The sequence below is a fragment of the Mauremys mutica genome, chromosome 1 (genome assembly GCF_020497125.1).
Source record: "Mauremys mutica isolate MM-2020 ecotype Southern chromosome 1, ASM2049712v1, whole genome shotgun sequence".
Taxonomy (NCBI): domain Eukaryota; kingdom Metazoa; phylum Chordata; order Testudines; family Geoemydidae; genus Mauremys; species Mauremys mutica.
The window spans coordinates 107058874-107073635 of NC_059072.1; the positions used below are offsets into that span (position 1 = coordinate 107058874).

The window sequence follows — 14762 nt, forward strand, 5'->3', positions numbered from 1 at the left end:
AAATCATACGTTTTATGCTTTCAGATATTTAAATCTGAAATTTCACAGTGTTATAATTGTAGGGGCCCTGGCCCAAAAGGAGATAATGGGGGCATCACAAGGTTATTATGGGAGCGGGGGGGAATCACGGTATTGCCACCCTTATGTCTGTGCTGCTGCTGGCAGTGGCGCTGCCTTAAGTGCTGGCCGGACAGAGAGCAGCTGCTGCTAGCCAGGAGCCCAGCTCTGAAGGCAGTGCCACTGCCAGCAGCAGCACTGAAGTAAGGATGGCATGGTACGGTTTTGCTATCCTTACATTTGTGCTACTGCCCTCAGAGCTGGGCGGCTGGCCAGCAGCCGCAACTTTCTGGCCACCCAGCTCTGAAGGCAGCGCAGAAGGGTGGTTATACCATGGCCCCCTACAATAACCTTGCAACCCCCCACAAACTGCTTTTGGGTCAGGACCCCCAGTTTGAGAAACTCTGGTCTCCCCTGTGAAATCTGTATAGTATAGGGTAAAAGTACACAAAAGACCAGACTGCAGGGTCCGTGGTGCATTTTTCACGGCTGTGAATTTGGTAGGGCCCTAATAAGAAGGGCCATATGTATTTACAAAGAGAGGTGTTGAAGGAGGGGGAATCTCTCCATTTGCCTTCCTATTTAACAAAAAACACTCCTTTATAATCATAACAAAAGAAAGAGGCAACACCACTTGGTAGAAATTTGTTCCTGAAAAATATAGTGAGTCCTACATAGTAATAGTATAGTGTAACCCACTGTTTAGTATGTGCTATACATTCCCTCTCTTTAGCTGTTACATAGAGGGTAGCTGCCAGCTTCTTCCCCCAATGATGGTCTTTGTCCTTTGGCTCAAGTGGTGAAGGTTTGCGCTGGAGAGCTTGAATTCAGATTCAGCTGCTGATCCATGCAGGGGGCTACAGCAGCACAATGGGCAACCTGCATGTATTTAAATGTGGGTGGATGGGAGCTCAGACTTTTTAAAGGGGTCCAGATCCTCAGGATATTATTGCCTCTTGGCTGGCGGTTACTGTTAGGAGGCGAGATTAATGATTATGCCTGGTCTTTGGTGAAATATTGTTTATTTATAACGATGGTGCAAAGCCCTGTTTCCCTGAATGCAGTGGAAACACACAACAGAAGACAGTTTCCTTGCTCAGAAATCCAAATCTGCTTTTCCAGCCCGTACTATGCCCCAAAGCAGCTCGCTCGCTCTCGGCTTCCTCACAGAGCCATGCTCACACTGCTTCTCTCACTGTCTGTTCACTTTCCTGTTCCTTTCTGCCACACTCAGACCGGCAGCTGCAACCACATCAGTCCCAGCATTTGTAATCAGTCTCCAAGGAAACCCCTTGGGCCACATGGTTTAACTTCTGTTTAGGCCTTGCCATGCTGGTCCATGCCTTGGCCGCTGACATCTATTATTTCAGCTATCACTAAACCTAGTGGCATTTAATTGCCCCCTCATTTAGCCTGAATGAAATGTTGCTAGCATGCCCCTCAGCTTCAATATCTGTGACTGCCTAGAGACCAGACACCTTGATTAGCAGCTACCAATACTCTCCAGCAGGATAACATATGTTTGGAAAGTATTTGATGTAATCTGATGCATTTCAAAAGCAAAAATTTAATTCTTCATAAGTATTTTCAAAATTGATTCCTGACAGGGTTAATGTAGAGACATCTAGAGAAGGGTGAACTCAATCAAGGAGTCTCCACAAAAACCTCTCCCAGCATATCAGTGGATGCAGCACGTTGATCTCCTCAGCTGTTGCAGCCAAGATGCCACGTTTTGCTAATTTGGCACATCAGGCTGCTTACAGAAATGTGGTATGCTGAAAAAAGCACTTTTTTCACTATAAGCAATACAAATGGCTAAATTCTGCCCTTAGATATATGTGCAGGGCTGCTATTAGTTTCAGTGGGAAACATGAAAAAATATCTGAAGGCAGAAATTGGACCATAGTCTATGCTTTGGTATGCCAAATGGGGCATATTTCTCCAACAATGGTCTCCGAGTGGCACCTCTTTGGACATGTTGCTCATGTCTACGCTACAATTAAAAACCTGTGGCTGGCCTGAGCTAGCTGACTCAGGCTCACAGGGCTCAGGCTAAGGGGCTGTTTAATTGCGGCAGAGCTGATCAGGCTTGGCTGGAGCCTGGGCTTTAGGACCCCATGAGATGAGAGGGTCCCAGAGCTCAGGATCCAGCCTGAGCTTGAACATCTACACCACAGTTAAACAGCCCCTTAGCCCAAGCCCCTCAAGACCGAGACAGCTGGCATGGACCAGCGCGAGTGTCTAATTGCAGTATTAGACATACCCTAAAAGTAAAACTAAAACTGATAAATGTACAAAGGGGGAAAAAAACTTTTAAAACAGTTATTTATCTTTATAATGTACTGTCATTTAACTTCAGGTTTCTCTTTTCCAATAACCAAAAATTAAGCCTTTTCTTCAGAAAGGAAAAAAAGTAATTTCCACATGCTTTGAACATTTCACATAAATAGTCAAGCCTACTAAAAGTTCTGTATCAGTCTGACACGTAACAAGAAAATGCCAGGTTTCTATCCAAAATCACTCTGCCATATTAACTGATAGCTGTACTATACTGTCTATGAAACCATCTTATAATCCTATATGCAAGTAAAAGGTTAAGTAGAATCCCCTTTAAGGACAAATATATAATTTATTACATTAATGTAAATCCTGAATACCACCAATGAGGTCAGCTGAGTTACTCTGGATTTACACTGAGAGCAAAGTTTCACTCTATAATGGACAGAGTGGTATTTTCTTTCTCAGTGCAGAAATCCCTTTGTGCAATTGTAATTGTGCTAACACTTGTGCAACAGCTGTTTGTTTCTTTCTGGCTTGTAAACTATAAATCATAAAATTTAAGAGTGGATTTCAAAGGGTCAGTTTTTCCATCCTTCTGCACACTGGACCTTACGCCGCAAGAAGCTCCATAGATCTTAATGTTGTGTTTTTCAGAGTAAGGCATGACTCAGTGGGAGTAAGCCTGGCAGACTTTGGCATTCAGACCCTAGATCCTCAAAGGTATATTGTCGCCTAGCTTCTAACTGAAATCAATCTAAGTGAGGAGCCTATCTTTGAAGATCTGGGCCTCAATCCGATTCCTAGCAAACTGCTGAACATTTCCTACAGTGTTAGTTGGTAGCTTTAGGGGTAATGTTAGTAGAAAGACCAATGGTTGGAAAACTCCCCTCAGCTCTAGGGGTAGTCTGCACAGTTGCTTTGAAACATGCTTGTGAGGATATGATTGGGCATGCAGCTCTGTGCATTAATAGCTGAAGTTGACCTCAGACTTCAAGACTGTTATGCTGACATCTGAAATCTTAAAGCACAGTGAAAGAAGATAAGGTTGTAACAAGATAGAATATGAATCAAGGTGTGTGTGCGGGGGGGAAGGCTTGAACTGTGGTTATGGCTTCAACCAGTGATACACCATCACTTCTTTTTCTAGCCCCAAATACTCTGCAACTGGGGGGTGGGACAAACCACAGCTCTGTTTTCATGGAATATCTGTTCTGAGGATAAGTTCTGCAACTTTCTCTATTCTTCAAAGAAGCAAACAAGACAGTTCATGGTGATCATTTAAATTTTAATGCATATTTCAAGAGAAGTAGTGAATAACATCTTATCTTATATTGGTACGTATTCAATAAATAGAACCCACCTCTTGGGAATCCATAAAGGTTAGCAGACACCACTGACAAACTTAACAAAACAGCTATTTTTTTCAGTCCCCCAGAGAAAGACGTAAAAATAGCAGTATAGGGGAATTTGTCCCTACACTGTTTAACTGCCTAACTCATTGCATGAAGCACCAGTTTCTAAGACACAAAAGTAACGCCATCACACAGCACTAAGATTTACTCTATGCAGAAATGGCAAGGCCTAAACATATTTCTACAAAATGTAATTTATATTAACGAAATTAATCCCACATCACTTGAACATATGGCACGGATTTGTCTTTGTCCTGTATGCGCACCATGGCCGGTTGAACAGTATAGGCCCAGTAGCACAAAGGGAGGTAGGGGCCTAAGTACCTTTATGAATCTTGGCCATAGTGATCCAAAGCTGGTACAATCAATACAAGACGTTGCCCCCAGGCCAGCACAGAATATATCACAGTGCCCCCTAAAAAAGGCAGATGTGGAGAGGTCAGCAGGAACCTGTTGGGAGACGTGACTGACAATGAGGTAGGAGAGGGAAGTCTAAGGCCCCATAGAAAGCAATTAGAGTGTTACCATTGACTTCCTTTGGGCCAGGATTTTACATGATGTCATTTAATACACAGAGAAAAGGCCCTTTGCTATTAGGCCAGCAGGGATTGCCTCCCATCAAGATTCATCAGTGCTCAAAGTTGTGCTAAGATGTCCCCCAGAAAACCATGTTCAGCCCTCTTTAACTAGAATGAAGACCTCCATCATTAAGGTCTGTTGGGGGCAGAGCAGAAAAGGGTTAGTGAAGAGAAGTGAAAGGGGAGAGGGAATGAGAGACTCTACGCAGAAGAATATTGAAACAACCATAATAGTGAGTTCTTGCCTTCATTTGTATAAATGAGGATTCTGCAGGAGTCTTGGTTTGGCGCTGCCTGACCTAAATGAGGCCCATGAAGTAACACAGGAGCACCTGTGTATTGGGTACGGCAGCCTGCATCAGCAGTTTTCCATAGCAAGGTATTCTGGGATAGCTATAACAGTCAACAGACAACCAGCCCGGTGGCTCTAGCAGCATGTGGTTGGGTTAGAAGTGGGTCACAGGACATGCTAAACTTGAGGTACACTGATAGCTTCTTGGTTTGAAGCATTCTGTGATTTAGTATTTGTTGATCAAGGGCTCTATTTTTGTTAAACATCTGGAACGCAGCCTCTCTGTGGTAGCATTCCATATCTTCCTTCCCCAGACTTTGAAACAGGCTGTGCTCTGTTCTCTCCCATTGCTGTGTCCCCATGAAGGATTCAGCCCTAGAAAGTAGAACTAGTAGTTGCACCCCAGTTCATCCTAGGTGCTTTTGCAAGGGAAGGATGGTTTTAGATTCTGGTTGGCGATTCAGCTATTTACCTCAGTATCATTCATGTGCTCATTGCCATGGTTCTGCCAGTTGGATGTGTAACTGTGGGTTATACATCAGTATAATCTAGTGTAGCGCGCAGCTAACTTATGTTTAAAGCAATTTATTGTAGAGGGCTTGCAAAATTTTCAAGAATTATTGCCTTCTAAAATGTAATTGAGCTCTCCAGTTTTCCAGGTGGAAGAAAAATAATTTTGGGCTAACATACAAGGTGTTGCAAACTTTGTGGAACACTTAAACCCTTATTATTAATACTTTTGTATTGTTTATATAGCGCTACAGATATGCCTGGTTCTATCTGAAAAAGCTTTATAGGCTGATAGAAAATTTCCTGACATCTGCTGTGATTGTCAGATGAACATTTGAGATATAAATTGCACCTTTCATGCTAAAGCAGCTTCTATGGTCAAATATTATAGAGAAACCTTAAATACTCATTCCCTCCTCATCTCTGTGTGATATGCAGGAAGAGCATAATATACGCCTTGGGAAAAAAAAAACTAAATTCACAATAAGTGTTCAAATAATTGTAGGTGGTAACTGAAGAAATCTGAGTGGTTTTAAGTACTGTATATCAAAATTTTGGCTCTAAAGTTCTGGAGAAAAGTAGAAAAATAATTTCCCTCAGATTGTTTATTACCAAATTCATCACATTTGGAAAAGGGGCTTTTAAAAAAATTAGGCAGCATGGGTCCAGTTCTGTACTCATTACTCAGGGGAAAAGTACATGAGTACAGAGTGCAAGATTGACTTGAATAGATTTTGGATTATCCAGTCTGAGTCTCTCTCAAAGAATAGTCTGTGCTCAATAGTGGTTTGGCATAGCTGTGTTGGTTACTGATCAGGGGTACCTGATGGGTCTGTTTCTTTATACATGTACTTCTAAAAACGTGTGAAATGCAAAGGATGGGTGCTTTTTTTAGTGGAGAACAGTAAACTAATTAGTTAACTAATAAACATACATCTCTTTTTGTCTGATAGGATGTTTACCGTTCAGACCAAAGAGTGTAGTACTTGTAACATCATGGATCAATGCCTCATACTTAAGAGTTTGTATTTCCATTTAATATATTGTGGCCAAGAAAGGTAAAGGGGAACACGCTAGGCTAAGTAGTGCCAGAGCATGCTCAGTGAGGTGGTAAGATGAACCTGTATACATACTAAAATTATTGTCCAACTGCAAAAGAAAAGCAGGGGGTTGAGGGACTGGTAGGGTGTGTCAAATACTACACTCAATGTGCTAATGCTTCATCTGGGGGAAAGTGCTGCTTGGGGCAGTAAGGAGAGGATGCAAAAGAGCTGTACATTTAAACTATCTTTAGAAGATGACTAAGTGAATTTGAGTCAACTGCTGATTCATCATCCCCAGCTTAAGGTACGTGTCCCAAAATGACCAAGGGGAGGGGAAGGAGTGAAAATGAAATGGGGTGAGGCAATGGAACAGAGCAGAGAAAGAAAAACCAGTGAAGGTAAAATGTAGGTTGAAGCTGGTATCCTTTTACATCCTTTGGAGTCAATCATGTTTTGCTCACTTTGTGCAAAGAAAAACACTGCCAAAAAATAAGATAATATACAAACAGTGGAAACAGACAACTATTCATGTAAATTCACTGGACACTCAAAGCTCTCATTCCATCTCCAGCACAAGGACTGAAATTATCCATGATTCAGTCCCACACAGGAGGATTAAAGAAAGGACAATGATGTAATATAACTCAGAATAAAAGAAGTCTTCAGAAGTGACTTCCGGATACATTTGTTTTAATTTCTTTTGAGGCATTTTAAGAATTATAATAAAGCATCAGGTAGGGATAATTGTAGGATTTGCAGTGATCTCCAGCTGAGCCATATAAAAATTGATTATAAAATATTAGGTAATTGCAAGAAAATCCAAACTTTCTTTCCTAATCACATCAGCTCTGAGTCAGGTTTCCTGAAACTCCTGATGTTAGGTCTCACTGCACATTCATGATTGCACTTCAGCTCAAGGACAGCCAGGTTCTGGGAGACTGGAAGTGGAGGAAATCCCCCAAAGCCCAAATTCTACTTGGAACTTGTAGCTTGAAGGGGAATTATATCCTTGAAATTTGTGTGGAGATGATCTGGTCAACATCAGTAGCTTACGATTTGTCACTGGGAGGTTTCTTCTTAGCTTCCACATCTCTTTTAAAATCTTCAAGTTTCTTTGCAAGGTCAGGAATCTTTAAAAAAAAAAAAAGTTAGATATCATCACCTGTATAGTTGACTAATTAGGGAATGCGAGAAAAACTTTATATAAAGTTTAACGCTAACAACAAAGAGCTTGCTCCTAGGACCCACTCCACAGGACTACCCTGGACAGAAGAAGCATGCTCAGTACCGTGAGGTGAGGCGAGGCAAGGAAGAAGTGGTTTGCAGACATGTTGAGCAACCCTTTCTAGTCAACTCAGTGATGGTGCTGATGTGCCCCAGATGGAGTCCCCTCCAGATCTTTTTGGATGGAAGGAGAGTTAGACCTAATTTGGGGTAATCTTTGTTGTTGTTGGAAAATGGGAAAGGAGGATGGACATATAAAGGGGTAAATAGGACATTTAGAGGATCAGCCTGCCTACCTCGCCGGAAGAAAATGAACTGCCACAGAGTAAGCCGCAAAAAATACCACCTCAGTAATATTAACACATTCTTCTGAAAATACCAACAAAGTGTAATGAGAATTTCTGTGGTCTGTGTAATGTAGGAAGTCAGAGTAAATAAACACATTGACTCCTTCTAATCTTAGTTAAAACCTATAAGGAGAGCTGTGCAAAAGGAGGAAAATATTTTTTTTGCAAGATGTCAAAAGTATTTATTCTGCTCTATTTTTTTGGCCCCCAAAATGTGTCAATTTTTGCACTGAAATCTGCAACCTTTTGAAATTTCACACTTTAAAGAAAAAAATTAAGACTTTCTTCTAAAGATCAAGTTGAGTTGCGAAACTCCAGCAGTCTCCCCTTAAAAATAGAAGCATTTTAGACTGAAAATGAACCAATCAAAATTTTTGACTGATAATGGCAGATGCTGTGCAGCAAATTCTTTATTTTGGTGGCAATCATGCAAAATTTGTTTTTTTTTCCCCCCTCAAAACCACAGCTCCGCAAGTTAACTGATTACATGAGAATCTCAGCTTTTGTATTAAGATTCTAGCTCTCATGGTTGTGGAGAACTGCTTGAAGATGAGACCCAACTGGGACGTAAACCATCAAACGCCAAAGGCAAATAAAACATAACCCAAAATGCGTATTTTTATTCATGATTTTTTAACCAAATTTCATGATTTTTTGGGGCTCGACTCAAGACTTGAGTGGTCAGGTTAGCCATATGAGAAATGTCAGAGCATTTTTGCAGGGGGGTGGGGTGGGGGGAAATTGGACCAATTTTGTGAAACTGAAACTAAGACCCCAAAACTACATATATTTATCCATATATAGGGTGACCAGATGTCCTGATTTTATAGGGACAGTCCCGATATTTGAGGCTTTGTCTGATATAGGTACCTATTACCCCACACCCCCTGTCCCAATATTTCACACTTGCTGTCTGGTCACCCTATACATATACTTCAGTTTAAGCAAGTAAGTAGTCTCACTGATGTCAATAGGGATATTCACATGCATAAGCATTTGTAGGACTGGGGACAACATGTGAAAGAGCAGAACGTTGAAGCTTTTGAAAAGTTACACATTGCATTACCCTTACACTCCCTAGCAGCATCTGCAGGGGTTATAGTACTTCTTAAAAACTCCTTGTTTAATTTACTCTTGGGCCTATTTCTAAAAGAACTCCCTGTCTAAAGAAGTTTTACACACATGCCAAACACACACTTGCAGAGAAAAAACACCCTAACTTTTAAATTTAATCACTCTGTTTGTATAATTGGGGCTTTTATGATTAACCATGTGGAAAATCATCTTAGATACTGTAACAATCAAATACTTGGTTCATGCTAGCAAATTAGTTTTACCTCACCAGGGGAGAACTTCCTCTGAATTAAAAGTAGAAGTAGCCCTCTTGTGGTGACACTTCAGTTGTACTGAACGAAAATGATTATACTTCATGCTTTCATTAATTACATATGCAACATACACTCAGGTGACTTTAGATCTAAACTACAGTATAGGTTTTGTAAAAACAAGCTTTAACAAAACCTAGCTTAATGAAACTTCCCTGATTTAAAAACAAACAATAGAAACAGCATACTAGGTAGGGAGCCACCTAAGACAGCCAATGGGAGATGCTGACAAGGAGTGGGGGCATGTGCTAACCCCAACCCTTCTCAGAGATACCGGTAAGCACCTAAGACCAGGCTGCAGGGATGCAATCTCTACTTAGCGATCCAGGAATGGAAACCCACTGCCTGGAGTCAGCTGGCTTAGATGCCTAACCTGTTTCTTGAGGGAATGACTTGTGTGGAGTAAGGCAGGCACCTAAAATGGCCAGAGGAAGAGGAAGTGGTTGTGGTGGATAAATATAATAATAAAAAATGACAGGGCTTGTGTAATTAGCCAGAGTGGAACAGCTTCAACAGGAGATATGGAGGTAGCCCCATATCAGAAGATCCCATAAACTAGTGATTAGGACACTCTCCTGAGAGGTGAGAGACTTCTGTTAAAATCCTTTCCCCCCTTTGGCAGAGGGGAAAAACAAACCTGGGGCTCCCACATCCCAGATGAGAGCTCTAATCACTGCTCCTTCAACTGGATTTTGAATGGGACCCAATCTGGTAGGCAGCCTCTGAGCACTGCTACCAGATCTGGCCTCTCAGGTGAATCCTCTGATTTGTGAATCACTCTGGGGCTTAGGCAAGAGATAGGTGCCTGTATGCCTAGAAGGACTCACCAGCGAACATGTTCAGAGGCAGAAATGTAAGCTCCTAAGTTTTTGCAGTAAAACGTTCCTTGGGCAGAGTGAGAGTTTAGGTGTCTACAGAGTTCAGAAGGAGTTTTGTGCACCGTAATGGAGCCAATACTGGGACTTAGGTGCCTAAGTCTGGGGATTAGGAACCTAAATACCTTTGTGGATCTCACTCTTCAATTCTTTTAATTTTGAGATAGCATTAGCAGCACAGGTAAGGAATGTTTTAAAATTTAGGATTTCTAATTGGATAGTAGGTTTTTAATTTTAAATCTACTAAATCCTCAAACCTGCACTGATACTACCAAAGTTTGGAGGTTCAGCCCCCAAGGCTTCTCCTCCAAATTCTTGGAAAACAAAATCTCCCCTTAATTCATATTCAGAAAACCTCAATCCAAGTTGAAAAGGAAGAGTTCAGGTCTACATAAAATTCCAAGCAGAACTCAACAGGCTGAGCCCTTCCAAACGCTCTTGACAATTCCACTTTCATCATCATTCATAGAAGAGAGAAATTCAAGTCGCTATAAAACTTTCATATGCAAACAAATAGAACTGTGTGGCAGCTAGTGTATCCTACGGGACAGGGCACTAAACTAGGAGTTAGGAGAGCTGGTTCTAATCCTTGCTCTACCGCTGACCAGCTGTGTGATCTTGGGCAGGTCTTTTCACTTTTCTGGGCCCCCATTTTCCCCTGCTTTGTCTGTTTAGACAGGACAGAGACTGTATCTTAATATGCGTTTGTGCAACACTTGCATAATGAGGCCCTGATCTCAGCTGGGACCTCCAAGCATTACTGTAATACAAATAAATTAGGGCCAGTTCTAGGTGTGGGCAAGCTGGTTGCCCACTTCCATGGGGTGCCATACAGTTGTGCCGTGTGGATTTTTGTTTTTTGCTTTATTCTCATTGGCTGGTCATTTTTGCTCTTCTTATTGGCCAGCTTTTTTTCCTCTCTCTCTCCTCTGATTGGCCAGCTTTTTTTGTTTGTTTAGTTGTTTGAGCTCAGCTGCTTGGGGAAGGGGCAGTCAAAGTATTTTCCACCCTGGCCAGCAAAACAGGTAAGGCCACACCTGCTTGCTACTACTACTTTAATAAATAATAATACTTACATCATAATTCTGCGCCAGATACATCCCAACCACATTGCCGAGAGCAAAACCAAGCTTAAGAGGAAAAGGAAAAAAAAAAAAGACAAAATAAATGACAAGGAGTTTAACATTTCCCCCTCACTTGCACACAATGTATGAACACTTGGCAGTAGAGGAGGTTGAAAAAATGGTGGTGGCGGAGAAATCATGAACGTTTTTTAAATGGCTTCCATTTCACAGGCTTCAAAATGGAGATTTTTTTGCAAATCATTTTCTGAAATTTTGTTTTCATTAAGAGAATGCAGGTGGTTTTGGTGGGGAAAAAATTCTAATTATTTCAAAAAGAGATTCTGGTAAAAACATTAGTTAAAAACCCCAGAAAGTTTAAAATAATATTTCAGTAAAGTTTTTTCATGAAAAAAATTTCAACCAGCTCTACTCATAAGTTGTTTTATATTACTCTCCCCGAAGCTTTCTCTTCCTTCAACAATGTACTCATTTATACCCCAACTTCCATAAAACCACCACCACCAGAATGAGACTTCTTTTTAATCACTGTTCTCTTACAATTCCAAGAAATCTTTGGTGCAGAGATTGGTCTTTTGTTCTGTAAAGTTCCTTGCACACCCATTACTATATAAATCATAGTAAGTCCATTAACTATAATGGCACAGGAAAAGTCTTTTTGTTCAATACTTGTACATCTCTTAGCACGAGGGTCCTGGTCTATGACAGGCTCACAGGAGCTACCACAATACAAATACTAAGAATAATAGGCGCGGGGGGAGGGAAATAAGAGGGGGGGGGGGAAAATCACAGGACAGACGCAAATGAAGTGGGCTATAAAACATATGGGCTGAGGAGATCGTAAGGAAACAGTGCATCAGTAGATTTCTGGGCTGGCCTAGTTATGCTACTTTGCACAGAACGTAAATTTAGGTCCCAGGCTTGGGAGAAGAGTTGCTGGGTGCTAAAGAAAAGGTCACTTCAGTCTATGAGTTTTAAAGGAAGAGTAAGAGGGAAATGGAGTGCCTAGCTCCTTTCACTTACAGGTTGAGGAGAAACTCAGGTCTCAATCACACCGGAGAGAAAATAAAATACCCTTTGTTTCCTCAGAAATATACATCCAGATTTTCCAAAGTGCTTAGCATCCAGCAACTCCAAGTAAAACTCTGGCTCTTATTATCATTACATTTCAGATTAAGCTTGCTTGATGTACAAATGCTATTAAGATTTTTCTGACTATCAATACTGCAAGTTTGGCCTCATCTCTGAAAATCTGTGTGCTGCCTTTTTTTTTTTTTTAAACCATCATCAACAGTAATGATTTTGAAGTCAAAACCTAGCTAGAAATTGTATTCACTGCACAAAGTAGAACAGAAAATAACTCACTCTTCCAGTAGCATAAACACAGCACCACTCACTGGTAAAAAAAAACCCCAAAACATGTTCTTGTCAGAAAGCTATGGTCATTAATAGAACTGGTTGCACATTTTCACACGCTGATGCCATCATTAACTAAATGTCTGAACTGTAAGGGAAACGGAACATATATTTAAAATATTTGTTTACTCCATTTTTAGAGCTTAGGGCTTCTTGGCTTTTTTCAAAAAACTGTAGTGTTCTTTTTGTGCGTTTTTTGCCTGGGATAGTATTAATGCATGCTGCACTGAGATAAGCAGGATTTAAGATTCCTTTTAATCCTGAAAGTCAATCCAGCAGAGGGGCCTTCCCTATATCTTGGCAGTGTCCATGAATTCACCCAAAAGGCAAGCAGACTCTCAGCTGAAAATTTCAAGACTCTTTGCAAAGATTGGCTTATATTACTAGTCACTGGGGCGAACCTTTCAGTCTATCCCTTATAAAATAGTTTTACTAAGGGTATGTCTTGACTACCCGCCGGATAGCAATCGATTTCTCGGAGTTCGATATATCACATCTCATCTAGACGCGATATATCGAACCCCGAACATGCTCCTGTCGACTCCGGAACTCCACCAACGCAAATGGCGGTACGGAGTCGACATGGGGAGCTGCGGACGTCGATCCCGCGCCGTGAGGACGGTAAGTAATTCGAGCTAAGGTACTTCGACTTCAGCTATACTATTCACGTAGCTGAAGTTGCGTACCTTAGATTGACCACCCCCCCCCCCCCAGTGTAGACCAGGCCTAAGAAAGTTCTCTTGCTTTTTCTTCTCCTAGAAAGGACAAAAACACCTTCATTCTCCTCCTCTTAGCCTAAAATATGTCCAACTCCAAAGCTAGGACCAATACTATACCGTGCAATGTCTTATTTTGTATTGCAAGTATCTTAACACCTATGTCAGACCCAAGAACATAAACAACTTGTATCACATTAGTTGAAGTCGGAGCTCCACACACTCCATGCAAGACCAGTCTAGACTTTGATGTGCTATTTCATCAGTTATACAGGGTTTAAGAGATGCCACTTCATGAAGAGGGGGAGTCTCACTGTTTAATCATCGCTTTTAACAACTAAAAATGCTGCCAATTAAAGGGTGCATGCCAATTAAGGACAGTAAGGACTAATGAGGGGCTTCCAACAGCCACCCAACAAGCTAAGATACACGTTAAATGTAAAACAAGCAATTACTTAACTCTGAAAGGCAAAAAATATAAAGTTTTTAAGATTATCCCTTTATCTCCCTGCTGCAGCTCCAGCTAGGGTGAAGGAGCGACAGACACCCTTTCCATGCACAGGAAAGGAGAGGAGGGAACCCAGAATTAATACTGTATGCCGTTCATCTTTTCCCTTCACCAGCTTTCAGGCACTAATCAGAAAGTCTTAATTAAAACTGATTTTTATCAGGCATTTGCAACACAAGGACTTCAAGTAGCAGTTGAGTTCAGAAACATTATGACTCCAAAATCTGCTGAGCGTATTAGTCCTATTACCCACTGTTTCCACTGGAACAAACAGAGATACAAATGAGTCCATTCTGAAGAAATGCATATGCATTTACAATTTTTTATAAATCCTGTGTTGGACTAGGGGTAGGATATGGAGGCTTATTTTTTAATAAACACCCAAGAGCTAAAGTGATTCAGAAGAGGCTCTCTGCTGGCATTATCAACAGAGACCGGAATTGGAAATAGCCAGTTAACTTAAAAACAATAATTTAAAGAGAGCCCACAGTCCTGATTTTCTAATAAATATGCAATGTATTATTGGGACTTATTGGCACCAAGTCTGAACATACTGGTAGCTAAAAATCCACAGTATCTCCAAATTAGGTCAGCAGCACCTATAATGAGAAATGCTGCTGTGCTTTGTTACTGGCATGCACCCTGTTCTCTCCGTGTTATTTACTTTTAATAAGTGCTAGGTATTAAAGGCATTAGCATCAATTAAGGATTTATTTATTGTAAATAAATCATATAGTTGGGCATCTGGCTTTAGCATCTGCCAGAGTTTTCAGACACATGTAGAAAAAGAAAGACTAAAAGTTTGACTAGCTGAGCATTCTTTAATGAGGCAAACAGCTGCGTTAACAAATACTTTAGGACTGGGAATGAGGGGCAAAAAGTATCATTTGACTGTGGGCAAAGAGTTTAACTCTGACCTCAGGAACAGCTTATCATATTTGCAGAAGGTCAGAGCAGGGCTGGGGAGAAAAAATAAGCCAGAAGCTTTAAATGAACTAAATGAACTGCAGCCACAGCAACAGAACAGGCAGTGCATT

General features: G+C 41.0%; 1 protein-coding gene across 1 annotated transcript in view; it reads right to left on the bottom strand.

Moving 5' to 3' along the window:
* Nucleotides 1-3601: 3601 nt before the first annotated feature.
* STMP1 (short transmembrane mitochondrial protein 1) overlaps nucleotides 3602-14762 on the bottom strand; it is a 16402-nt gene continuing 5241 nt past the window's right edge. Inside the window, exons 2-3 of the mRNA XM_044989808.1 lie at nucleotides 11080-11133; nucleotides 3602-7302 (exon numbers count right to left, since the gene is read on the bottom strand). Of these exons, the coding sequence (XP_044845743.1) occupies nucleotides 7222-7302; nucleotides 11080-11133 (135 nt within the window). The 3' untranslated portion in view covers nucleotides 3602-7221. The remainder of the gene's footprint in view (nucleotides 7303-11079; nucleotides 11134-14762) is intronic.